The following is a 26,046-nucleotide window of genomic DNA, read 5'->3' as shown; positions in this document are numbered from 1 at the left end:
CATTCAAACGCTGAATTAAACGTGCGCGTGTTACACACTGTAGGCGACGTATTGTTTAGCGTGCACTCTTATGTTTCAGTGTTCGGGGAGGTGTTTTGGCCCCACCACCACTGTACAGAAGAGATCTGTCGTCTGCCAACATGCCAATGGCTCCTCGTACGCAGACTGTGATCTCAGGGAGAGGTACACACACACCCAAACACAATGAAAGTCTCCTACAGTGTAGTCGTGTTAGGGAGGAATCGTGACTTCGTGGCCAGCATTGGCAGGAGGAACATTTATAGTGACCAAAAAAAAAATGTTTGTGAGTATTGGTTTAAGACAGAATTATACTTTAAGATGTTATAGATTGTTTGTTTGATCCATACACAATTAGAAATGTCAAAGCAAATGTGAAATGTTGGGGTTTTAGAGGGAGAATCCATAGCGCACAGTGAGGTTGCCAGGATTGGTCTCTGCCTACAGAGATCTGGTATTCTTAACAGTTCCCCCCAGTTTTTTTGTTAAACAAACAAGATACAACACGTGCATTAGTGAGTTGTAGGGTTGTTGGTGGGTGCGTGTTTGAGCTTTGGACTGAGCCATGCTAGCTGTTTCCCCTTGCTTCCAGTCTTCATGCTAAGCTAGGCTAACTACATCCTGACTCAAGCTCTACTTAACACGCAGACAGGACATTGGCATAAATCTAACCTGATTATATGCTTAAGACTCTTGTTATAGTCATTTCCATGGAAAGGAAACTGAACTGTGATCCCTCTGGATCCATAGAGGTTAGCATATGCCATGGTGATTTACTAAGGTCAAAGGTGAGACAGTTTTGAGATATTGGAAAGCCTGAGTGAAGCCCAAATCTAAGCCTCTAATCTTGGTTTGTGATGCAGGTCTGGTTAAAGAGTTATCTGGACAAAAAAAAACAACCCACAAGTAAAAGTCTACAGTCGTCTTTTTAACTCAGTCCATGTTCAAGATCTGAGGGGCCTCCAGGTCGTGTCCAAAAGTGGCGTGGCAATGAGTGTGTAGCGCTAAAGACAAAACTCAAACTACTCTCTTTCAGGCCTGCGTCGATACGCAACTGCTCCTCAGACTTGTGTGAAGTCCAGTGGCGTCCTGGTGCCTGGCGGGCGTGCACGGTAGTCTGTGGGAGTGGCTTTCAGTCCCGCAGGGTGGACTGCGTTCACCGCAAGAGTGGCCGGACTCTGGCTGACCAGCACTGTGTCTGGCTCCAGCGGCCCTCCGCCTGGCAGCACTGCAACACCGCCACCTGCGGGAGTAAGTCTTTGTGTGTGTGTGTGTGTGTGTGTGTGTGTGTGTCCGTGATACCACAAAAAGGAACCTTTGAAGTTTTAATGCACCTTTATTCGTATGTTTTGAGACATTTTGTAATATAGAAGCATTTTTTTTTTTATTGTTAAAGAAATGACATAGCCATTAAATAGTGTACAGTTTATAAGCAGTAGGTGATCTCCAGAGGAATTTGCTCAAATCTTACTGACTGAAATCCATTTAAACCCAAGTAAATACAAACGTATCTGTCTCTATTTTCCGTATAATTAGGGGTGGACAACGGGTACAAGGTATGGAACTGCCTGGGCCCCCCAACTAAGATGGCCCCTTATAGCTAAGGAAAGTTTAGATATAATACATATAAAATGATGTTCCAATTCTAAAGGACATATATATATATACTCAATAACTTACAAAATGCCCTCAATGTGCTTTTTTTGATCATCACCAATCAATGGATCAATTCAATGGACCATTCAACAATGGATTAATGGACCGTTCCATCCCTAAACTGGCACCACAGCGCACTTAAGCACACTTGTTGCTCCTAGTTAACGGAGCTAATGCAGTGGGCGTTCTGCAAGAAGAAAAAAAAAAAAAAACAAGAGGAAGAGAGAAAATAAAGCTTTCAATGCAAAACTCTTGGAGGTAATCTTGTTTTTGTTGTACCCTCTGAAACCACTGTCAGCACCAGGGCTTACCAGCGTTTTTCCTGTAGCATCAATCACTCAATTGTTAGATGATGATTACTCTTACTGTTGCATTTACATGTAAGCAGCAGTTTTTAATGTTATAGCAGGTCGAGGCGGAGGTCCTACTTTGTATTACTGGTATATTTTATGAGCCGATTATCGTGTTTTGTGTTTAAAATCTTAATTTGCCAAGTGAAGTGCCAAGTATTAAGCCCAGTTACCTCACCTTACCAATACTTGAGTAAATTTGCTTAATTACCTCCCACCACTGGCTGGTCCAATTCATGTCAGGGAAGCAGAGGGAAAACCAAGGTAAATGCATCCAGGGCAATCAGTTATCTGCCCCTGCCTTTCATTAGTACCAAATTACATAGTCCAAGAAACTTCCTAAAAAAATAAAGTTACATGTCAGTTTATTTCTAGGAGGCTGACATGTAGAAACCACTGGACCTGCGAAATAACATTGACAACAATGGCTTTTTGTTTGTTCTTTGGTGAGTGGAGTGTTTTGTTCCCATGCAGGTGAATGCAAGGACACCACCCAGTACTGTAGCGTGGTGAGGAGACTGAAGCTGTGCTATGTGGATATGTACAAACAGAGATGCTGTGGGTCATGCTCACAGGACGCTGACTCCACCTAGTGGCAGTGAGCGGTTATAACCACACTACGTTTTGTTAAATAGATGGACCGCATGAGATGAACGACTGAGCGAAGACTGGAGAGCGGATGCTTCAAGAATTGCATTATACGTAAACTGGACAAGCCTCAGTCCAATTATATCACTTCCTGAGAGGAAACTGAACGGAGCCTCAAAAGGCGCTGGACGGACGAATTGGACCCACCCTCCCAATATGAAGACAAGTGTTCACTATGTGGATCAAATGGAGTCTCCAGTGACATTAGAAAAAGGCGGCCCAGCCAAAAAGGAATATAATGATGTTGTTTATTGTAGAACGCATACCGCTGCTTTCCTGTAAACAAGACTTAGACTAAGGTATTGGTTTGCCAGCATTGACCTTTATTAGAGAGATTTCTATGAGATATCAGCCATGTCATCCACTGCTGTTACTGCTGTAAGTGTCATATCAGCAGCTCCATAAAAACAGCCTAGAAAACTCATACTTTCCTTTCTTTGAACTTTTCTTTTATTTATTTGTGTAATTGTTCAAAGGTGTTTTTTTTATAAAATGATTAATCGAGAAAAATGAAAGGCTCCGCTTTGGAGCCTTGAACTTGGGTCTAATTATTATTTTTTTTTTTTAATAGTTTTGACCATCATTTCTACTCACTGAGGTAATTGCTGGGATGTGGCACAGTAACACAGTCAAACAGCAACACAAGAGGTTGAGACTTCAGCTTTATTACAAATAAATATTAAAATATTAGAATAAAAATAAAATAAAATAGAACAGTATATAAAAGTAGCGTTAAAGGAAGAAATAAGAAGGAAAACTAAATTATATTTCCAAGGAAGCTATAGCGTTTGGTATATACATATATACTATGTACTGTACACGCAAAAAAATATATGCACACTATCAGTGTAACAAGCCAACAGCTTAGCCGTACTGTCCAAACCACTTTATTTAGAGGTTAAATTGAGTGCAACCAAAAATGAGTGTCCAGTATTATTATTGGTGATAGAAATGATGGCCAAATGTGTGAAAGTGAGACCCCAACTTGTAATAACTGAAACTATCCTTTAATCTATTCCTGACCTTCCCTACCATTAACTAGGTACGGCATGTCACTTTGCTTTAAAGAGCTGCTAACTCCAAGAGAATTTCTTCAGTGTGGGTTCAAGTGTCCCCAGGATGCTGTTTAGAAGGTTTTCCCCATCCTAATAAGTTTGGTAGACACACTGAATTCTTGTTCGTCTTTTCCATGGAAAGTACCCAATTTCAAGATATTGACACAAAAAAGCATCGCCGCAAAACCCACTATCAGTCTAGAAATCCCTTAAAACCAACTCTCTCGCCGGATAGTTCGACACCGAATTATGTTCAGCGCCAACGTCGATCTATGATCTATTTCTACTCTCTCCGCACGGCAATTACGGGGCAGCTACGGTTAGGGAAAGATGGTGGTTATGACAAATACGTAATGGCTAACGTGTGGTTGTAGACCAGGCAACTAAAGCACTTGATTAAGGTTTGGGAAAGATCACCACTTCTGAGTTAGGGTTAGGTTAGAGAGTCTCCATCGACAAGGCGGATGGAATGTCACTCAAGAGTCCACACGCCACGTGAACCCCCGGTCAGCCAGGAGGCGGGGTGCCAACCCACAAAGTGGCAGGGAGGCAGAGATGAGAGGTGGGAGAGGGAGAATCCAGGAGACAGTGGGGCGTCAAAACTGGCCCAGTTGGGGTTTGGGCAAACCAGTGATCAAGGGGATTAAGGGCCAGAAAGAGAGTCCAGGATCCAAAGATGTTTTTCGAGAGGAAGATGATTAAGATGAGAATGAACCGGTGGTCAAGGGGTTAGAATCAAAGGTGTTCCAGGGTGGGATTAGCCGTTGAGATGAAGATGGTAAGGAGAAGGGTAATATGTTGGTTAGGGGTGAGGGTGGCAGACTTCAATCACCTGCATGAAAGCCTTGATGTGCTACACCCGCCCATCCGCCACCCCGACTTCCACGCCCTTACTTTACCACATTAAAGGACAGAATGCTTCTCGCATTGGCACTGAACTTTGGCGCCAATCGTGCACTGCAGAGTCATCCAGACATTACTCCTGGGGATAATGGGCTGGGGAAACCCTTATGTACCCCTAGAGTCAAGCAGTGGAAGTCTTGTGCTCAATTTATAACGGCAAGGTCCGGTCATGCATGTATATTAAGCTGAGTTTGGGGATGGAAATCCTTAAAGACCATTCACTCGTGTGAAGATATTGGGTTGTGATTGCAGTTACTGATGAGAAAACTGCTGCTGCTGGAGCTTCAGCCGTGAAAATATGAAGTCATATATGCATATTCATCGGCACCATTCTATGATTCTCAACCACGGCAGTACAGAAGGTTTTGTAAAACAAATTTTGACAATGCAGGTGAAGAGTTACAGTCGGCTCATTGAAGTAAAACTGACCCTGGAGCGAGAGGCACCAGCACAACACTGATTTTGACAGAGGGGTTCTATTCATGTCACCTTTTGTGTTGATCATCATACCGATGCGCTGCATTGTAAAATGTCTTGTATATACTGTGTTTTAAGTGCAATATCGTATATATTGAGTGTGTGTAGATGTGTGTGAGACTTTTATTTTCTTACTTATTCATGATTATGGTGTCTTTTTAACTCCTGTGTAAGATCTTGCAGTATAAAGCATGTGTATATGTTGATTGGGTGGTGTGTTTGCTGCCGCTCACCTGGTTTAATTTGCATGTGTGTAAGCGCAATCTCCAATGTTTTATAGCTCCATTGTGAAAAAGCCACTCAGCAGCGTGCATTCTTCAGTGTTTTTTTCCCCCCTTGGCTCTGATGGCTGTACATTATATCTGATGTGGTGACGCTACACTGCTTGTGGACTTGCAGCTTGCCTGGGGGGAACACGAGGTAGTGCAACGAATCATTCAAGTGCTTCAGATGACAAACGCAAAGGAATAAAGACAGTTTGATCACTTCATAAATGTGGACCTAGTTTTTACTTGTGTTTATTTTTTTATCCAGCTCTAAAGGTAAATTATAAGGGTTTTCCCTAAAATCGATCAGCACCCAATACGCAAATCACGCAAGCACGATATGGAAACACTTGAGTGAAGTTTACAGCTTACAGTGGTTCCTTTACGTCACATTGACCAACCAAATTGACGATAGGCTACAGAGCAGCACAGTAAATAAATGTACACTGCACAGTCTTCATCCGTGACATTGTCACATTTCCAACGTGTTGCTTACTGTTGAAAACCTTCTCAAAGCTGCTCAGTGGCAGTCCTGGATGCTTTTGGTGCCCTTGGCAAACTCTACTTTTATAACAGTTCAAGTTGTGAATGGAGGCTCGGCATCATTGGCCAAAAACTATAGAAAGTCAAATATAATGATTTATAAACACAGTTTATCAAGTTCACTGCTTACAATCCTCCACTTATCTTCATTGGCTGGCAGCCCACGCTTTCCGGTATGATCACAGCACAGTGTGGGTGTTCCGTGGACACCTGCGCCTGCGTTCTGATTTGCGCATTTCATCTTGTTAGCCGGACGGCACCGCGGCTCATTGGTTAGTGCCATCACCTCACAGCAAGCAAGTCCGGATTTGAGTCCACTGATTGGCCGGGACCTCTCTGTGGGCAATCCCCACTGAGACAACGTGACTTGCGTTTTGAATACACAAAATAATGTAAGAGTTTCCTTTTAACATATTCAGTCTATACAAATCTCTTGTGGGCACTGTGTTACAGTTTAAAAAGGTCACTGCAAGTTACCGTTCAACTTCAAAGGTTCAAAAGCTTACAACCTCCAAACGTCAGAGATAAATCCAAATCCGAATCAGCTTTATTGGTCGAGCATGTATACATATGTAAGGAATTAGATGTTTTGTTCCTCTCGATGTCTTTACACAGAAATAGAAATATGGAAGATAATATGCCCGAAAAGTGGCTAACTAGAAGGATCTTTAACTTGGACATTTTGCATCCCTGGATTGCTGAGGTAAAATCTTTATTTTGATTGATTCCTTTTTTTTTTTTGGTAAAACAGGTTAGATTGTGATGATATTCATCATGCCCAGTGCAAATAGTTCCTTATGTATGAGGAAAGACAGTCTGTTGATATTTGGCACAAACCTAAATTGTACATATTAAAACCACGACTACACAGTGTAGGAAGAATTTCATACTAGAGTATAGAAAGTATAGAAAATACTTTTGTTTTTATGATTGAGGTGAGACTGACGACAAAGACATTTCATGTTTGTTTTTTTTTGTGCTCATTATATGATAATTTAAAGACTATACCTTTTGGTGAAAAATGTCCTTTATTTCTAATGAGTTCTTCTGGATGGATGACTATAAACCACTCTAGAAAGCAACCTTTTTGTGGCAGATTTCATTCATCAAGCCTGGAGAGGAGACAACGCTATTTGTTTGCAATGCCATTTTATGTATTTTTTGTAAGCACTATGTAAGTAACTTGTGGTGTATATGACCATTAAATGAACCCTTGAACCCTTACGTTGTCTGTGTGACAGATATTTCACTTCTTCTGTGACAGTGTTTTGCGTCCTGTAAATCCGTGTGAGCCCGGGAGTGTGCACTGTGTACTCCAAGATTACTGGACAAAGCAGTGACTATATCGCATGAGTATCAGAGCTCACCTCTTACTTCTCTTGTGAAAAAGTGACTGTGTGCTTTTAGGACACATAGGACACAGTGGTTTCAAACTTTTTGGCCCTTGTCAGTGGTTGCATACGTCTACAGGATGTGACAGTTCAGCCACATTCTTGAAGAGTATTTACAGGAATTAAATAAAAAATAATCGAGCTATTCACCGGAAAAAGGAAAGATAATTTTTGTGTTGCAGAAATATGTTTTTTCGGGCAGAAGCCATACATTCCATACCATAATATGCATTTTTTTTTCATCACAACCACCTCATCTATTATGTTGAGTACGGGAGTGATTCATACATCAAACATCAACATCACACAGATCTTAAACTATCTTTTGAAATGTCCAATTAACCTTGCACAACTCCTCAACCATGCTCTGCCATCTGGTAACCCAGCAACCACAGAGCGTCGCATAACTGAGCCACATGCCGCATTCCCTTGCCACATGTAAAAACAATGCGCGGTTTTGTTAGCGAGTGCATACTTTGTTAATTGTCGTTGCCGAGCAGTGTTTACAGCCTAGAAGCTGAATCAAACTGTATTTTAATTAGTTAATTGTATCTGGCAAGTACAAGCAAGCTAAAATAAATAAATAAATAAAAGAGGTCGCGGGATTTTGCTCGTTTTTGACATGTTCCCTGAATGCAACACCAATGCTGGCGAATGGGTGTGGTTAACGTGCCTCAACGACTTCCGGGAAAACAACGTGAGTTGAGAGTATCCACATGTCGCTAAAATATGCTTATTATTCTCACAATAGCGTCGTATTTAGGTCGACACGGCCGCGTGAGCACGTGATAGTGGGTGTTGTATGGGCAACGCAGAGGCCAGGTTCAGTCTTCTTCGTATCTCTGGAAGAGGTCAGGGTCAGGCTAGCCACAGTGTTAGCTCATATCACCTGTTAGAATTCGCAGACATATCAGTGTCGGCACCTCATGTCCACTCTACTTTGTGTTCATTGTTACGCTAACGTTAGCTACGAAAGTCCACGTATTGAAACCGCTCACTGTTCAAACTTTATTGTCCATGCGGACCGCGCTGCCGACGCTAGCTAAAACGTTAGCCAGCAAGCACCTGCACTGTGACATACCTTCATGCACTGTAACTTGACGTGCGTTGTGCCGCTGCGCTGTCGCCGCGTCGCTTTGCCCGTACTGTGTGATGAGGAACAGATCAGCGGCTACCACCTGGACGTTCAGTGTTGTCGTTTGTTTTAGGTGCTCGCCATGGGACTCACCAGCTTGGATAAGATCATTACGCTGCAGAGAAACCCCGCCAACATCAGAAACCTGTGTATTCTGGCACACGTTGACCACGGTGAGTTGACAACATGCCATGCGCAGTTCTTTACTGTACAGATTATGGTAAGCCAAATTCCATTTGAACTTTAGTCGATTTAATATGTTCTTGTTTTGTCGGCAGAAGTCCTGATGGCATACAACATGAATACATTAAAATCCTGATTCGTGATTATACACTTTTAAATTCGGCACGTCATAAAGAAAAACAAAAAAAACAATCAAACAAAAAAAAAGAAAGGTAAAGGAATTATATATTATATATTGCACCGTTTGTTATACATTCAAAAATATTGTTTGCTATGGACTTATAGCTATTGCTTGACATACACTGTATGACAAAAACCAAAATATTTATGCCTTATTATTTAGATACGTTTGAAATGTAGATAAATGTAATTTGAGAGTGACCACCGATCAACTCTGCTGCTCAGCACTAATCACAGTATATGTATGTTCTTAATTATTCAACTTTTTAACTGTGACAGATTTTTGTAAATAAATAAAATAATAATAATAATTGTATTAGTTTTACATTCATTTAGACATTGGAACTGTGTGATATCTCCACCAGAATTTGGGTTATTATGTTATTATTTTGAGAGCTTATCTAGGGCATGGGACAAACTGGGGCTAATGATTCATTTTATTATCAATTCATCAATTTATATATATATATTTTTTTTTTTTCCAGTAATTTCTTCATTGTTTAGTATATAAAATTAGACAGACATGGCCGTTTTCCATTGTCCAGTGTGACGTCTGCTGCTTATTTGTTCGACCAATAGTCCAAAAGCAGCAAGTTTTCACATTTGAAGATTGATGAAAGGCCTTTCTAGTTGGGACAAAGGTTTTGGTGTCAGTCAAAATGTTCAGTGGATGCAGAAGTGTGTGCTGCATGCTGTGAGGCCGTGAAATCACTTGGAACCATCTGCGTCTTTGCAGGCAAAACTACTCTGGCCGACTGCTTAGTGGCGAGCAACGGTATCATATCAAGCCGACTGGCTGGGAAGGTGAGTGACTTTATTTGCTACAGGCCTGCACACCTTCTTTCGTGCTCTACGACTTGTACATGTCGTCGGCCGGATTCCATTTTGACTTGTTTTGTCATTGTTTGTGCTTATTTGCGATGTGTTGAACTGCCAGCTGAGGTATCTGGACAGCAGGGAGGATGAACAGATCAGAGGAATCACCATGAAGTCCAGTGCCATCTCTCTGCATTACAGACATGGTAAGGCCACTTTGGTTAGCCCTGAAGTGCAATCCACACTTCAAAATATTTCGCACTGTTAAATGCAACCACTCTATGGTGTTCATGTACATTACAGGACTAATTCTCAGATGGTTTGCTATAATTTGCAGTTTTTGCTCTATTTGGCTTTATCCCAGTCTGCCTTTGTCATTTTAAAATTCTATTTGACAGAAGAGAGAGAACCAGATGTTTGTTTATCCAGTTGTTTTTGGTGCAGAGGGTAATAGTGTTCACGGTAACACAGTAACAACAAGAAATCAGAATTTACAGTAAAAAAAAAAGTAAGCAAGTGGTCTTACTTTTTAAGGTTGCATTTCTCCCAGTATGAATGTAGAGCAGATAGAGAAATGAGGGATCTTGCATGAGGGCCCTTGCTTTTGCGTACAGATCCTGAAATATATTGTTCTTGTCTTTGACAGCTGAAAATCTTTTGCTATCAAGTTATTATATCTTCAGTGGGATGTCAGGCTGTGACTGGCAAGTCACCTTCATTTGTCCAGCTATCCACAGGAATGAGAAAAATACACCATAAACAAACACAAAAAGCATATTCAATTGTTGCATTGCATACTGTATACACTATATATAGGAGCACTTAGTATGATCCTTGGTTGACGGGGGGGGGGGGGGGGGGGGGGGGGTTGAGGAGAAGACCCTAAATAGTGTTTGTGTGCTCTTTGTCTCCACAGGAGATCACGAGTACTTGCTAAATCTGATCGACTCTCCCGGTCACGTCGACTTCTCCTCGGAGGTTTCCACCGCTGTCAGACTGTGTGACGGCGCCATTGTAGTCCTTGATGCTGTGGAGGGAGTGTGTCCACAGGTGAATGCCACTGTTGACTTCATATCACATTCCGGAAGCTCGTTGTTCATAAAGAAGAGACATCTCGAGAGCTGCATTCTTTCCCATGAGCATACTTTAAGTATTGGTATTTGAATAGAAACAGTGGCTGTTTACATAAACTTCAGATGAGCAGTGTAGGAACTTTAGCCCTCTTTGTGCATAGCCCCCCCCCCTTACTTTCATAGGACCAAAAATTAAAAAAGAAATACTATATATACTATATCTCTAAGAAAAAGGTGAGTAAAAGGAACCACATCGCTTCACTTTGGTGTGTTTACTGGGCAAACTCCAACTCACAATCTGCTGTGTGTTGTTTTATAAACCAACTGCGAGAAAAACGCAGACACAACCAGAGCTACACATAATACAGCTTCTGTGCTCGACTCAAACTGGTAACCACCACCGTAAAGTATATCCCCGCAGCGCCCGCAAGGTGGGAGGGGCCCACAGTCCAAATGGGCCCCGCTCGGGCCCTGCTCGGGGCGCCACCGTGCACTCCACAGTTTCAACATCGGGTGAGGGAGAGCCTGGTGTGCCCACGACAATCTGAGTGGGCAGGTGTTTTTTTTTTGTTTTTTTTTTTTTTACAGTAACTTCGATAATGAAATCCTGCACAATGAGTAATGAGGAGGAGTCAAAGACCCGCAATCCAGGCCATCTCAGGATCTGCTCCTTGGCAGCGGTTGTTACACTGCTTCGGATACAGCTGATCCCGTTCCATGCACTGCCCCCTTAAAAACCTTTAGTCCAGCCATGGTTTGACTCTGAGAAGGCCCCTCCTTGCTCACAATAACAGTTTGACCAAGATCTGATGCCACGTTTCCCACTATCACAATGCTGCTTAGTCAGCAATGATGTGCTGGAAACAGGCGAACACCGGCTGCAAGCCTCCGATGAGGAGATCAGATCCACCTGAGTGTCATCTGAGCGCATGCTTCGATGCAAGTCGGTATGTGCTTAAGTTTAAAAATAGTGCAGAATCAAAATATTTTTTTACATGTCATACCTTCTTGTGTTTTTAAATGTTTCTGAATCCTCAAACTTTGTGATTATTTCCAGGTTCACCTGAAAAGATTTTCAATGTGGTCTCAGACTTTTGGTTAAGGTTAGGGTCTGGTAAATTTACCCCACTCCTCCGGCTCCATAATTTTGTTGACCCTAATACACTGTCGTAGTGGAGAGATGTAAAATGTGATATAAAATGTTTTTTTTTTTGTTTGTTTTTTTGCATGTGTGTATTGTGTGTAGACCCAGGTCGTGCTGCGTCAGGCGTGGCTGGAGAACATCAGGCCTGTTCTGGTCATCAATAAGATAGACCGACTCATCATGGAGCTGAAGCTCACCCCTCAGGAAGCTTACACCCACCTGCAGAAGATCCTGGAACAGGTGAGGGGCCCGGCTCTCAGCTGACACAGGCCTCAACAGTTTGTTTTACTACAAGTCCACTGCAATGCTTTCAGCCACAAAGTAACCTTCAGTGAAATTGTACTTTTTGTGTTCAGCTGCCTTGAATTATTAAAGGCCCCATATTGTAGTGAGATCTCCATGTCTTGTTTGATTATAAAGCAGGTCAGAATAAAATTTAGAGCTGAAGTCAGCGTGATATGAAAACTTTTTTAAAGCAATTTGTGTATTTTCTGTTAACTCCTAGAAGACGTGAAAGAGAGTTGTAGCGTTTTGTAAACCACTGTAACTGAGCGCTGGCGTGCGTGTCCTTCCTTGTAGGTGAATGCAGTGACGGGGACTTTGTTCACATCCAAAGTGCTGGAGGAGCGAGCAGGGAAAGAGAAGGAGGAGGAGAAAGAAAGCGAGACTTTGAGCGGAGATCAGGTTTACGACTGGAGCGCCGGGCTCGAGGAGGCTGACGACTCCCACCTCTACTTTTCTCCTGACCAAGGAAATGTGGTCTTTGCCAGTGCCATAGATGGATGGGGCTTCAGGTGAGGCTGGTCCCTCCTTGAGCTGCATTGAAGACATCAGTGATCAGTGAGGCTCTAAGTGGGTTGGAGGCTGCTGATGTTTTACTCATGATATCAACACAGTGCCAAATGACATAGATTTATCTCTAAACAAGGATTACTTTACTTTTCCTGATTATTGATACCCTCATTTTAGCAGTAAGACAGCCAATCACCAGTTCTGAAGGTGTGGACAAGTAAAAAAACAAATGGTGAGTAGATATGTATAGTAGTACTTTTTTGCGTAAGTTAAACAAAACTTCAGTATGACCCGGAGATTGAAATCAGATAAAACAGGCGAAGCTGTCAAGCAGTACATGAACAAAAACAAAGGTAAGCATGGTGGCTCAAAGATACAAACATGCAAAGCTTGCTTTTTATGTAATGTGACGGCCGGTTGGAAGCATTTTGTTCATGTGTTGACCTTACCTTGGACAGGCGGTTGATCTCAGTCCAAAAGAACAGTCTGAGCCTTGTGCCCCTCCGGTCTGATGCACACATCTGCTGTCCCCCAATGGTCTCGCGGTCAATAATATGGATTTTATGTGTTCGATATTGTTGTATATAAGTTGTAAAACCAACAAGTCAGTATATCTCTTTAACAGTTTGCTTGAAATGATTCATTTTGACAAATTTAGAACAGCAACACAGTATTATCATATCTCTGCAGACTTAAGGGAACCCCCCCCCCCAATTTTTTTAATATGTTGTCTGTATTTCTCAAGAACAAAGTCAGGAAAAGTAATACTCACCATGTGATCTTTTGGGTAAATGTCTTTGCATCCAATGGGCTGACACATGAAGCCTTCATCAGAGTGGTACACACTGAATGACGACAATGTCCGTCCAGGTGCCAGAGTACTCTACTATACTGAAAATACACCCAAAAAGACAGTTGTGGATAAGTAACGGCTTCCTTCGCCGTTATCCTGACTGTCCACTGTTGCGACTGCGCTCACTTCCTTATTACTAAACAAGGATTTACAGCCAAGTCACTCACGTACCCAAGTTTGTTTAGAAGTTTAAAGCGTTTTAAATGATACTAACCAGAAACATAATGTTTAACAATTTGATTATTTCATTTGATATCATGCTTACACTGTGTTTGGGCCCCCGGTTTATTTTCATAATTGGTCGATACGGCCCTGGAACTACACAGTAACTTGATCAGTATCCAAAATGAATTTCACTGTATACTCCGTTCACCGCCTTTTAGAACACACTTGAATGCATTTTCAAATGTCCACTAGATGGTGTTGTCAACCAGAACAAACTCCAGCCAGTTTGTAACCTTAAAAGACCTTGTTCCTTTGTCCTGTTGTAGGACCTTCAAAGCAAAAATACTTCTGTCTAACTTTTCATTACTTGTACTTGACAGTTTTGTCAGTCACTTATTCGGGAAGTCTCCATGCTGTACTGGTGTTACTGTACAGCATGTTACTTTTTTCAAAGTCACCTCTAGGACACTGATCATCAGGTTATGTTCGTCTTTTTACTATCCCACTATTTTATGCACCGTTTTCTTTAACCATTTTTAATAGCAGGGCTCATCTGCCCCCCCCCCCCCCCCCACACACTATTTTACAAGGGCACCGTCCCTGCAGTCTGGGCTCAGCGCCACCCCAAAATGATTGCGATTGGTTTAAAGAAAAACAAACAAGCCGTCCCAGAACGATGATGGGTTGAGCCAGACCTGTCTCGGAAGTGTGGGGACAGGTCTAGACACTAGGCAGTGAATGATGAGGACATGTAGACCTAGTTTTGAGGGTAGTTGTGTCCTTGTGATCACTCTCTGCTATAAATAAACCAACAAAGTCCCAGCACAGACAGCCTAATCTTCTCCCCCTCCGAAACCAAGACCTGCCTCTGTAGCGGAGGAGGAGGAGGAGGAGGGTGAGATCCAGACGGACTACACAATCATGATTACCCCGATCCTGTTAAAATCTGTAAAAACACTGTAGCACGGTTTGCAATAAAGTAACGCTTTTCTATTGTCAGTGCAACCTGCATACGAAGGCTAAGAGTTTGATTTTGTGTTTTGTAGCATCCAGCAGTTCGCCCACATCTACAGCCAGAGAATGGGTATTAAGGCAGAGGTGCTGCTCAAAACCCTGTGGGGAGATTTCTACCTCAATGCAAAAGCAAAGAAGATCATGAAAGGAGCTCAGGTGATGTAAATATGAGTAACCGTCGTCTTCCTTTTCACGCGTTTGCAACTTTTCTCCTGCCCTGTGCATTCGACATATTCTTTAAACTGCCAAAGAAAGGTTCACCAAATGCTGGAACTCTCACAGCTCCTGCTTGGGTGGTGTGACTTAAGACACAGAGAGGGTTGTTGATCCATGTTGCGAGGGGAGCAACATGTCACATTCAGCCAGCACTTTAATCTGTCTTAGGGCTCATTTCCCACAACACTCTGAGGTGATCCCGTTTGGTGTAAGAAATACAATACAATCTGGGTGAAAACAGTTCAAATTGATCTGTTCCTTTTTGAAAAATCTGTAAAAAGAATAGTGTCATTGGTGGTAAATCAGAAAATGATCCTAAAACACCTCACAAAAGCCTCAAACATGGGGATGTCACAGCTGTTAGTGTGAACTATATTGCGTCTGTGACTTAGCTTGAGTAATAGTATCTATTCCACTCACTGTTTGGTGTTTTTTTTTTTTTTGTCATTAGTTCAGAATAAGCAGCAGCTCGCTATCTGAAAGCACCTTACAAATGTAAAGTTGAATTCATAAGCAATAAAATGCACTTGCTTGTTAAACACAGGTTTTGCTCTGTCTGTCTTTGCTCTTGACTCGCTGGACACTGCATGCAAACAACAAAACCACTACTAGATATTGATGCTGACGCTAATGCTAACATTGGGCTGGCTGATAATAACAGACCGTTTGAAGCAAGTTTTCCGAAATGCAGCAGAAATCAGTCATAACTTCCTACAGTCCATTACTGAATAACCCAAGACGTGTAGCGTCTAGGGAGCTGGGGATCCGGGGATCGAACCCCCAACCCGCTCTACCTCCCGTGCAGCAGTGCTAACCGCTGCGCCACCATGCCGGTACAATCTGCTTCCGCTTGGCCACATTTCTCACAAATTGGTGACATCTCTAGGAAGGTTTTATGCAGCTTCACCTGAGTAATGCAACCTGTGTAAAATTTGAAACTGTATCAGATGGAGCCTAGCATTAAGGGAACAGATCTTAACATATTTCAGACCCTTGTCCAAGATATCCTCAGCTATATTCCATCCCCATTTCTTTCTTATACAGTTCATATCTACCTGCCCCATGGGTCTCGTAAGATATCATATGTAAATTAAATTGCATGTCTCTCAGACGCTGGTCCAGCTTGTCAGGTGTTGCGCTCTCAAAACTGTGAAGATGGGTTTTCACATAGAAAAGATATCTGTCCTTTGACAGCCCATATTTGTCCTGAAGCCGCCGAAACGATGCAAACGTACCAAACCATAGTTGAAGTTCTGTCTTTTCGAGTGCCCCTCTAGGTTTAGTCCTTTTTTCTTCGAGTGTTTCAACTTGTCCAGAAAGTTTTTTAACTTCAGCGCATCTGAAGAGCCGCTAGCTGAATCTGCTAACCCCTTCAAAGTTTGCTTTTGCGAGACCATTCGCAGAACCAAAACTTTCAGCATGCTATCTCGCCTCTCAATGTAGTGGCAACCTCTGAGGTCTCAGACTTGACGAGCGTCAGCTCAGAGTGGAGCGACACTCTAGCCCCCAGCACGTTGCTGTTATCACCTCTCCGAGCGGCCTCGCCGGCGTCTCCCTCTTTGGTTGAACTTGAGGCTGAACTTTTGGGCCTGCTTCGTTGTTCAAGTCCAACTTTGCGTTGCTCTTTTTCAGCATTTGCCCATGGGTTCCTCCTTCCCCTGGCTTCCCCAAAGGCTTCGATTACCCCCTTGGTACAACTTCTTAATTTATAGTTTGTGTGGTTTTGTCAAAATGGCATTTTAAACTAAAATCTGCTGGAGCTACCGGTTAGTGCGTCCTACCCGCTCATCGCTCGACATCGCCCCCCCGACACAAATACAAATAATGACCCTGTAATCTCTGTAGGGATAAAGTGGTGCATTGGTGTGGCCTTGAAATCTGAGAAATGTAATCGACTGAACACTCTTGCTTCCCTCCTCGTGTCTTACATTCCTTCTGATGTGTTCACTTTGTCTCCCTCTTTGCTGCAGGCCAAAGGAAAGAAGCAACTGTTTGTGCAGCTTGTGCTGGATAACATTTGGAGTTTATATGATGCAGTTGTCACTAGGAGGTGAGTGAAAGTGTTTTAAAATCAAAAAGCAGTATTGCTTTCTTAATAAATGAATTCTCTGTTGCATTGGGATGTCTAAACGTGAAGATATACTGTCAACCGTGTCCTTTTTTCGTATTTGATGGTATGTACGGAGGAGTAAGATAGCTAAAGAAGGTTACATTATGGGGTGCTAGACGATGAGGATGATGGTGATAGTAATAATGAGGACGATGGCATAGATGTTGGCATATGAGAAATAGTGTGTAAAAGAAATCAAGAAATAAAAATCAGTTTCCAGGACAGGAGATAGCAGATTATACATCGAGATGAGGAAAGACATCAAGACGGAAAGGTGACAGGAAAGGAAAGAGAGGAAAAAAGAAACAGAAACCTGTGACATTAGAACCAGGCTTTTTTTTTTAAGTGACTTTGCCTTATGACCAGCATTTCAAACTGCAATCCTTGTGAGTCTTTTGCAGACTTTCGTGATGAACAAATACACCATTTTCAATCTTGACCTTTGAGTCCAAAACAAAGGAACCGATCATGATTAATGCTTGTCAGAAAGTAGCCCTCCCCGAACAGCCATTGTGCCTGACTGCATAGAGGTCTACATCCGCGTCAACATGCCACCCTGACCACCCTGCATATTATATCGTCTTCTAAGGTAACTCAAAAGTGCAGCGGCGTATTATCCCATGGACTATTATGAGAATGGTCATGTCACTGAGGCAGAAAGAACTACAGAACAACAGAACTGAACAGTAGGAAAATGTACAGTAGGAAAAGACAGTTGGCTCTCCATATGGTGAGAAAAAGCCACTACAACACGTAAAACACTATTACGTGACCCACTAGCAATAGACACTAGAATCCCGCGTGGTCATGATTTTACCTCAAAATAGCTGGAATGGAGCTGGTACAGGTCGGAATATGTCTTTCTGTTTTTGTGACTAGAGACAAGGAGAAGGTGGAGAAGGTGGTGACATCACTTGGGGTGAAGGTGATGGCCAGGGACTCTCGTCACTCCGACCCCAAAGTCCTCCTTTCCGCCATCTGCAGCCAGTGGCTGCCTTTGTCCCAGGCTGTCCTCTGTATCTTTCGTCTTCCTCGGTTATCAGCCAAAAGTCTGGAACAGAACCTGGATTTGTTTCTTTGGGGGGGGATTTGTGCATTTGGTGTGTAGTTTTCCTTAACGCACACTGTAGCGATGGTGTGTGAGAAGCTTCCCAGTCCGTTAGACATGGCTGCAGAGAGGGTGGAGAAACTGATGAGTGTCGGAGCGCGAAGATTTGACTCTTTGCCCGAGCAGACGCAGGACCTTAAAAGAGGTATGTATAGACACACACACACACACTGGATCTGTAGTATTGAATGCTGAGCCTATAGCCTTGTTGAAAATAGTCAGAGGGACGATACTGATCCAGGAGCTGAGGTAAATAATATGAATATCGTCATTACAAATGTATCTGTATTGTTTTTGTATTAGATTGTGGACCGTTAAACACAAACACATATGGAAAGATACACACCCCTATTGCTCATGATTGAGGTAAAAAGAGGTCATATGGTGTTTAGATGACATATCTGACCTGACACAGTATGTATGAATGAAGTATGAATATTCAAATAAAACCAAGTCATACCTACATTTACAAAGGATCGACAGGTAGGTTCAATAAACTCACTTAACTGCCTAAAAAGTTTACGTTTAAAAGTTTTGTTCCAGCTTATGATGCTGCATTGATTTCATGTTTACATGATTGATTGCTTTTTTTTTTGTGTACATTTTTTTGAGTTTGTCCCATGAAATTAGTTGTACACAAGGTACCGTAGGGATAAATAAATAAACAAATAGATATGATTGATTGCTTTTGATAAATCTTTTTCATGGTGTCCCAGCAAGTTCCCTGTTGGCTCATTTAGACAGAGATTATCAAGGACCTTAATGAGCTAAGACATTGCCTAAAGCTGCTCTAATACACATTTATTAATATAAACAAAGGATCAAATGACTGAGTATTTAAAAGGTTTCGCTCACAGTGATGAAATCAATGATAATCATCACCCCCCCCAAAAAAAAAAAACATCCTCAAACACACCAACTTAAGCGAGTAGCTGGTGAACTTTGCGGAGCATTTAGTGCCTAAATAACCAGATCGTTTTTTTTCCAGGAGTTGGTGAAAGCTCATAGGAGAGTGATGATAAATATTGGACTTACATTCATAAGGTGTCCAGAAACACAATTGCAAATGAATGCTAATCACCAGCCATGACAGTGTGTGGCTGGTGTTGTTTTGACCTTGTGAGTCTGTGTGTGTGTGTGTGTGTGTGTGTGTGTGTGTGTGTCATTATGGCAGAATGTGGTTTTGCAGTCGCATAGAAGCGGTTTTGAGTACTTTGCCAGGTGCATATATGTCTGCTTTGACAGGTGTGTAGTTGAGATCAAAATGAAGACCAAGAAGAGGGGTGTGTTCCGAGCAAGGGTGTCGGAAGTAGGGGGATAGGAAGTAGTGAAGGGGCCCTTGGCCTCCCGCTTTACGCCCCTAGCCCACGTCAGTTTCAAGTCATGGATCACTTTATCCCAGTACGTGGATGTGGTCAATCCACGACAACTGAGCACTTATGTTGTGCATGGGTCGGAACGTCAAACACATTGATGGGCGTCATGGCTGCCGTGATGGCTTGGCTACCTTTTGCAAACACATTGGCTGTATCAGCCTGAAGGGTGATAAGATGCTGCCCCTTTAGTGACCAATAAAGTTTTAATGCTGCAACTTGATTTAATGAATCAATAGTTTCTAACTATCTACTAGTTCCTAAGAACTTTGTAAATCCCGCACTAACTTTGTGTGTAAAGTCCTTCCAAACAGTGCAACCAAAGGTCTGTGTTTTTCGTGATGTGAGGGATTGATACGCTTGGATTGACTGCACTTTTACTGTAGATTTTCCCATAGCGTCTTCAACCTTCGCAATAAAAATACTGCATGCTAGATATTTGTTGCAGCATGAAAACGGCCACCAAGGATCTCTGTGGCAGCTTTGTAAATTGGTCAGATTTTCACAGGGACAGACAGCACAGAAATAGAAACTCACACACTCTCCTGAAGGGAAGTTTGTTCTTTGGATTCTCACCGCCTCTCACATCATCCTTCCCTCCCACCCTTGATGTAGTCCCTAATGGTCTGATTAGAAGACGATCAACTTTCGCCCGCCAACCGCTCTGATCTGTCCGACTGAAACATTGGTGATCTCGCAGCACCAGAGTTTCAGGTCTTCACACAAGGAAGGAAATGTTTGATCCGTTTCTGTTGGTCACATTATCTCACATCGTCCGCGCAGATGTGAGATAGCTCAGCTTTTGGGAAGGCCTTTTCAGTACATTTCCTTCCAGCTCATTTACACAACCTGCTGCTTGCCCGGTTTACTGTTCCTGGTCAGAGAGCCAGGAAGGACAGCCTTGGAAGCTCAGAGGGGAAGGCTGTGTGTGTATGTGTGGTGGAGGTTGGGGGTAGTTTGCAGGCTTTCTTCTGTCCTCTTTCTCCACCCTTCCTCCATATGACATCAGACATTTGATAGATGAACAGCACTTTTTCTCTTATAAACTACCTAAAGACCTCAAATTCAAAATTTTTTTTTGGGGGGGGGGGTTCTCAAAAATTAAATTAAGATCTTTTTGTGTGAGTGAGATGGTGTCGCCAGCAGGATTCACCAGCCGCACTTTGTCTGTCCGTCCACCACTGTGGAACCAGGCCTTTCACGGAGCAGCCTATATCAGACTGTGTGTGATTAACTTGTGACACCGTGCACAGTGTTGTGCTTCCACTGCCCTTTTTTTTTTTTTTTTTAGCACTTTCAGTATCAAACACTCTTTCCTTTTTATGAGAGTTTAAATTCACAGGAGAGAATAAGGTCACCGTAATGCGACATGAAGCAAAACATGTTGCGTAATGATATTTATGTTGGTAATGACAAACATTACTGGCAATATAACACTGTTGTTATAGATGAGGTCGTGGTACAGTTGTATACTACACGTTTGTGTTTACTATCATTAGTCCAAAAGGATACTATAATAAGTAGTATCTCTAAGGATGTAACGAATGAAGGCGGAAGGTGTCAGATTGCTGATATAATGGACAACAAGGATAACGGAATTAGTAATACAGGAAGTTAGAGAATGGTCGCCGGATGGAATCATTATGTATTGTTTTTTAATGGAGGCAGAAGGTTTTTCCATTGAAGCGTGTACGGTATTCCTTGATTTCCAGTTCATGTGGAGAGTTTTTCTTACAGTTAGCGCCACGAGCAGTGACCTACTGGGTTTCTTGTTTAAGCTCGCTGTTGACTGTATCTCCTAGTAAGCGGAGTGGGGTGGTAGAAGTCCAGGAGCAAGATAGTGATTTCTTTCCAAAAGTGTATTGCGGGTGTGCAGTGCCAGGTGGAAACATCCTGTTCCCAGTGAGGTCAACTCTTACATTGTATATGCTGCACATTGGCATTTACGCTCATTAAAAAGATGTTCTTACGGATTTGGATCCATGTGTGAAATTGAGGTGGCTTTTTGTCAATAAGAACGTCGGGATTCGTTTCAAATGGGGCTGTAGCTGACGGTGCCATACTGGTGTTGGTGATGCCAGAGCCTTTGCTGTTGTTGACTAAAAAATTGCAAGTCTGAGATATGAATTTCTCTCTATATTTATCCGTCTGATTGGTTGTGATGGATCCACTTGAGTATGTATCGGAGCTGGTTTGAAAATTCAAACTTCTAAAAACTTCTAAATCCTTGTTTTTTTTTTTGTCAGGTTACCAGTTTGATCCTAGGTGTCTTGTTTTTTTCAATAACATTTGATGGTGATGGAGTCAAATGATTTAAAGCCAAGTGAGGGTGGGTTGAATTGGAATCATTGAGAATAAATAGTATTTTTACAGCAGCTATTACAGATATCGGTAAGTGAATCCACAGTGTCCACTTTGAATATGTGTGTGTGTGTGACTCTTTTCCCACTCTTGGGTGTTTTCCAGCATTCCTCCTGTGTTCAAGTGGGGAAAATGCTCCGGTCATCGTTTGTGTGTCCAAGATGTTTTCCGTGGACACCAAGGCCTTGCCTCAGAACAGACAGAGGTAAGTGTGTGTGTTTGTGTGTGTACACAGACAGTGTAGTCAGCAGATGGTGCTGCAGTCCTGTTCTTCCCTCACGCCCGCGGCTTTGGACATGTCTAATATGCCTGCTTTGTATAGGATCTAAAGGAAGGAGAAGAGTTGGATCGCAGTTCGCCCGAATTGACACAGAACGTCTAAGCAGTTACAGAAAACATTCACACAAACTCACTTCCCTCCAGTGCCTCAGTTTAGGTTTCGTTTGTTCAGGTTGTGCTGTATCTGAACATTCACACAAACTCACTTCCCTCCAGTGCCTCAGTTTAGGTTTCGTTTGTTCAGGTTGTGCTGTATCCAAATACAATGAAGGTGAACGAAAGCAGGATTAAAAATTCAGCAGGAATATGCCTCTCCAGAAATTGTGTCCTACACACTGTGAAGTAGTTCCAATGGAAACGGTCGACAGTGAGGAGTGCGATGCACGTCACCCATTGTTTTCATACACAGGCAGCATATTCATGTTTGTCAGCTTGGTGGAACTGTCCGACTTTCCCGCCTGTCAATTTCCCCCAGGTAATATATAAATACAAGTATTGGTATCGATGTATATGTTGGTCAGTAGGTGGCGAGAAATTCCTGTACAGAAATGCCAAAGATATGCTTTAGGTAATGTAGGAACACTGTCTTCATTATATAGTCCCCCCCCCCCCCCCAAAAGAGCACTGACATGTTTATTACTGTGAAATGTCCCGCTCAGTATGCGTCTCGGTCAGAACCCTTTTAGTAACAGTATTGACCCCGTGTCTGTCTGGCTCTTCCATTGTGCTCGCTGTGGAATTGCCCACGGCGTGGACTACAGTGTAGGAATGCAATGGCAACTCCCTTAAGGGAACGAGAGCACAACAGTAGGTTGCGTAGAGTACACATGGCCAACAAAGATTGATGTAGTTTCTCCTGAAAACTGTTCCACAGTGTGTTCCCGTAGATCATTGAGAGCAGTCGGTTTACTTCCACTGCATTTACAAAACCTGATTTTTACTATTACAAAAAAAAATCCAGCATCCTGAACAAGGTTAATTTCACCAAACTCCAATGTGTATTAACAACAAACAAGTAAGGAATACAATCATGGAAGCGCTTGTTAAGATCACAGTAGAAAAATGAGGTCAGTTATGACATGCCTAGGCGTGACCCATCCCTCACTACTGGATGTTGGCGAAGTAGAATATCTGTATTTCTTGATTGCCACCTGTTCTCTGCTTTGTCTCAGTACCGGTGCCCCTTTTACGCCCAGCTTCTCTTTTACTCTAGGAGGTTTGTTGGTTCTTTCTCCTTGAGTGGAATAAAGCTGTTAGCCCTCCCTGATCCGAGTTTCCTTCTTGGCGGTGAACTGAGGGTAGACCACAACCCTCCGACTCCTCCACAGTCAGTAATAGATGGAGTCGGCCTGGCCTGTCTCCCTTTAGGATCTGAATTCACTCAAAAATCACACAACTCCCTTCTTCAGTGTCTGGCCCATTAATCTAAGCCCCGGTCACAGATTCTGTCTTCGAGGCCTTAACGTCTGCTTCTTCCTCACACTTAGGCCAGGATGACATGTCAGAGCAAAGAGTTAACTGTTGCCATTTTCTCATTGGAAGCAGATGCTTAGAGGAGACTGGAGGATTGATGTTGGGGAGCCAATGAAATGTTGGTCCCAGTGTCGGGTTTAATGGCCTGGCCTGCGGAGGACATGTGTGAGCTATTAATGAGCCGGGGAGAGCTCATTGTCTTCGCTCCGCCTAATTGTACGCTAAAGAGTGATCTGCATTTGTTCAATGCCGTAAACTGCTCCACTGCAGTGTAGCGAAACTCCTATGACAGCCATTATGGCTGTCCTCGACAAATAATTGTGCCAGAATGACCAGTTTGACACAAGGAAGTCGGCAACATGCCTCAAATAAGGATAATTCCAGTTCATTTAAAAACCTGGCGCTCGTTTTCATAGTTTTGGTCATTTGTAATTGTTGAGGTCTGGAAAGGAACTCACTTTGTCGTCGTTACAAGAGCATTTTAGTTGCTACTGTTACTGCAACGGCAGTACGCACTTTATGGATGATTAACAACCTCCTCCAGTGTAGTTTAGATGAAGTTGGCCTCTCTAAATTGCGAGCCGAGAAGCTGTCGTTCAGTTTGTTCAGCAACCAGCGTTCTCAGGGTAAACTAGCCAGCCACATACTGTACTCTTGATTTCACCACTGATGTTACATAGTCACATCCTCGGCCTGACCACGCCTAAAGCGTGCGGACATGACCATCTCATTGTTTACATGAGGAATATCGGAAACGTGGTGAGGAAAATAGGATGTACTCATTCATTTATTCCAGGTGCTCATAAGGTTTGGGGCCCATAGAGCATGAGCATTGGGGCCCTTCTCTACCTGAGCCAGCCGACTGCCTGCCGACTTCCTGGCACACATGGATGGCACGGACATAATTTAGTGATGGAGCCCTTGAAGACTATTAAAAGGGTGGGCGGGTTTCAGCGGGTTGTGAAGGTTCGAGGCTGCCAGTAAAAATGTCGTGTTTCTGCACTCGCAGCCCAAAGAAAGGCGATTGATTGGCCATTCATGACTTAAGTTACTTATCTTGAAAGACAAACAATTCGATTTGAACTGATTCAGGTTTGAAAAGCAAGTTCGGCATTGGATTTGGATTTGATAAATTGTTTGTGTGGGATTGAGTGTAGCTGTAAATACAATATATCAGACCTTGAATACACACACAATACTTATTAGTAGGATCCATTCACTGTTGTTTTTTTGTTTCTTTTTGTAAAGAGATTTAATGGTAATAGAAAATCACCAGACTTATCCTTTAAGGACTGGGAGGCCTTCTCCAACCTGAAAGTGCCGATTTATGAGTTTAGATATTGCAGTGTGGTTTCATTTGCCAAATCTGGGGTCAGACTGTTTTTCTCCCACAGAGGATGCATTTTTTTTTTTTTATTAAACAAACAAACCTTGAACATCTGATCTCATTCAGAACGTTGGAATTCTGAGCAACAACAGAGCTCATCCTTGTGTCTTCTTGACGCGGTGGAATCCAGAAATCCATGACGAGCATACAGCATGTTATAAATACGCTCGTAGCACCCTGCACTCCCTCTGTTTTCAGCTTCTTGATCTCTAGCCGGCAGGCAGAGGAGAGGAGATACAGACAGGCTGTCGCAGACAGGTTAGAGGACGGGGAAGAGGAGATGCAGATACATGAAAACGAGAGAGAGAGAAGAAATGTATAGTATAAGGTCACCCCCAGACTGTGAGCCAGGAAGGAAAAATCCTGTCCAAAATCTCGGTTAATGAGCCTGCAGGAGCTTCCATTCTCTTCTGCCCACCACCTGCAGCAGGCACACACACACACACACACACACACACACACACACACACACACACACACACACACACACACACACACTGCTGACATCTCTGTGGCAGCCCATAGATACAGCTGTCTACAGAGGAGTGGTTCATAAACATACCATATGCCACCATGGCCCAACAGTCTGCAGTCAACAATTGGTGACACCCTCAACCCAAGAAGTGGATCTAATCCGTGGGTGCTTGTGGAACTCTCGGTTCAAATGAAGTGAGCAATGATAAAAAAAAAATCATTGCCGGGCATGTGTTCAGGATATGGAGAGCATTGTTTTGTTACTTTGTGAACCTGAGAACACATTCAAAAATGCCTTTGAATGGTTAAGTCAACTCTAACCCAGATTACAATCTGACAAAAAAGTACAAGTGACAGTTTCAAAGGAAAGGGTAAAACATACTCACAGTTAAATGCAGTTAAACAGAATATCAATATTGGCCATTGTCCAAAACCCCGGATTACACTCAGTGACATGAGAACATTGTTTGTAAAATGCATTAATCGAACCCTTAATTGCCTCAAAAGTTGCATTTTCATGAACATTTCAAGCTGTAAGAAACATAAAGTGGCAGATATGGGAATTTTACTTCTCATTTTGGAGAGACCTGTTTAAAATCTTGA

General features: G+C 42.7%; 2 protein-coding genes across 4 annotated transcripts in view; both read left to right on the top strand.

Annotated features, from left to right (window-relative positions):
* The window catches only part of adamtsl3 (ADAMTS-like 3), a 190,147-nt gene extending 187,530 nt beyond the window's left edge, over nt 1-2,617 (top strand). The window contains exons 24-26 of the mRNA XM_070906035.1: nt 80-183; nt 1,055-1,269; nt 2,499-2,617. Of these exons, the coding sequence (XP_070762136.1) occupies nt 80-183; nt 1,055-1,269; nt 2,499-2,617 (438 nt within the window). The remainder of the gene's footprint in view (nt 1-79; nt 184-1,054; nt 1,270-2,498) is intronic.
* A 5,898-nt stretch (nt 2,618-8,515) lies between these two features.
* Nucleotides 8,516-26,046, top strand: part of efl1 (elongation factor like GTPase 1) — a 77,487-nt gene continuing 59,956 nt past the window's right edge. Inside the window, exons 1-11 of one of the 3 annotated variants that reach the window (XM_070901989.1) lie at nt 8,516-8,615; nt 9,542-9,609; nt 9,743-9,827; nt 10,538-10,671; nt 11,941-12,078; nt 12,418-12,632; nt 14,695-14,818; nt 16,849-16,928; nt 17,868-18,004; nt 18,119-18,241; nt 21,936-22,035. In XM_070901989.1, coding sequence (XP_070758090.1) covers nt 8,525-8,615; nt 9,542-9,609; nt 9,743-9,827; nt 10,538-10,671; nt 11,941-12,078; nt 12,418-12,632; nt 14,695-14,818; nt 16,849-16,928; nt 17,868-18,004; nt 18,119-18,241; nt 21,936-22,035 — 1,295 coding nt within the window. In that variant the 5' untranslated portion in view covers nt 8,516-8,524. The remainder of the gene's footprint in view (nt 8,616-9,541; nt 9,610-9,742; nt 9,828-10,537; nt 10,672-11,940; nt 12,079-12,417; nt 12,633-14,694; nt 14,819-16,848; nt 16,929-17,867; nt 18,005-18,118; nt 18,242-21,935; nt 22,036-26,046) is intronic. The other 2 variants (XM_070901968.1, XM_070901979.1) reach the window with 2 other exon arrangements.

The sequence above is a fragment of the Enoplosus armatus genome, chromosome 1, assembly GCF_043641665.1.
Source record: "Enoplosus armatus isolate fEnoArm2 chromosome 1, fEnoArm2.hap1, whole genome shotgun sequence".
In the NCBI taxonomy this organism is placed as follows: domain Eukaryota; kingdom Metazoa; phylum Chordata; class Actinopteri; order Centrarchiformes; family Enoplosidae; genus Enoplosus; species Enoplosus armatus.
Note: the sequence above shows the minus strand (reverse complement) of the source record. Positions and strands in the feature narration are given on the sequence as shown.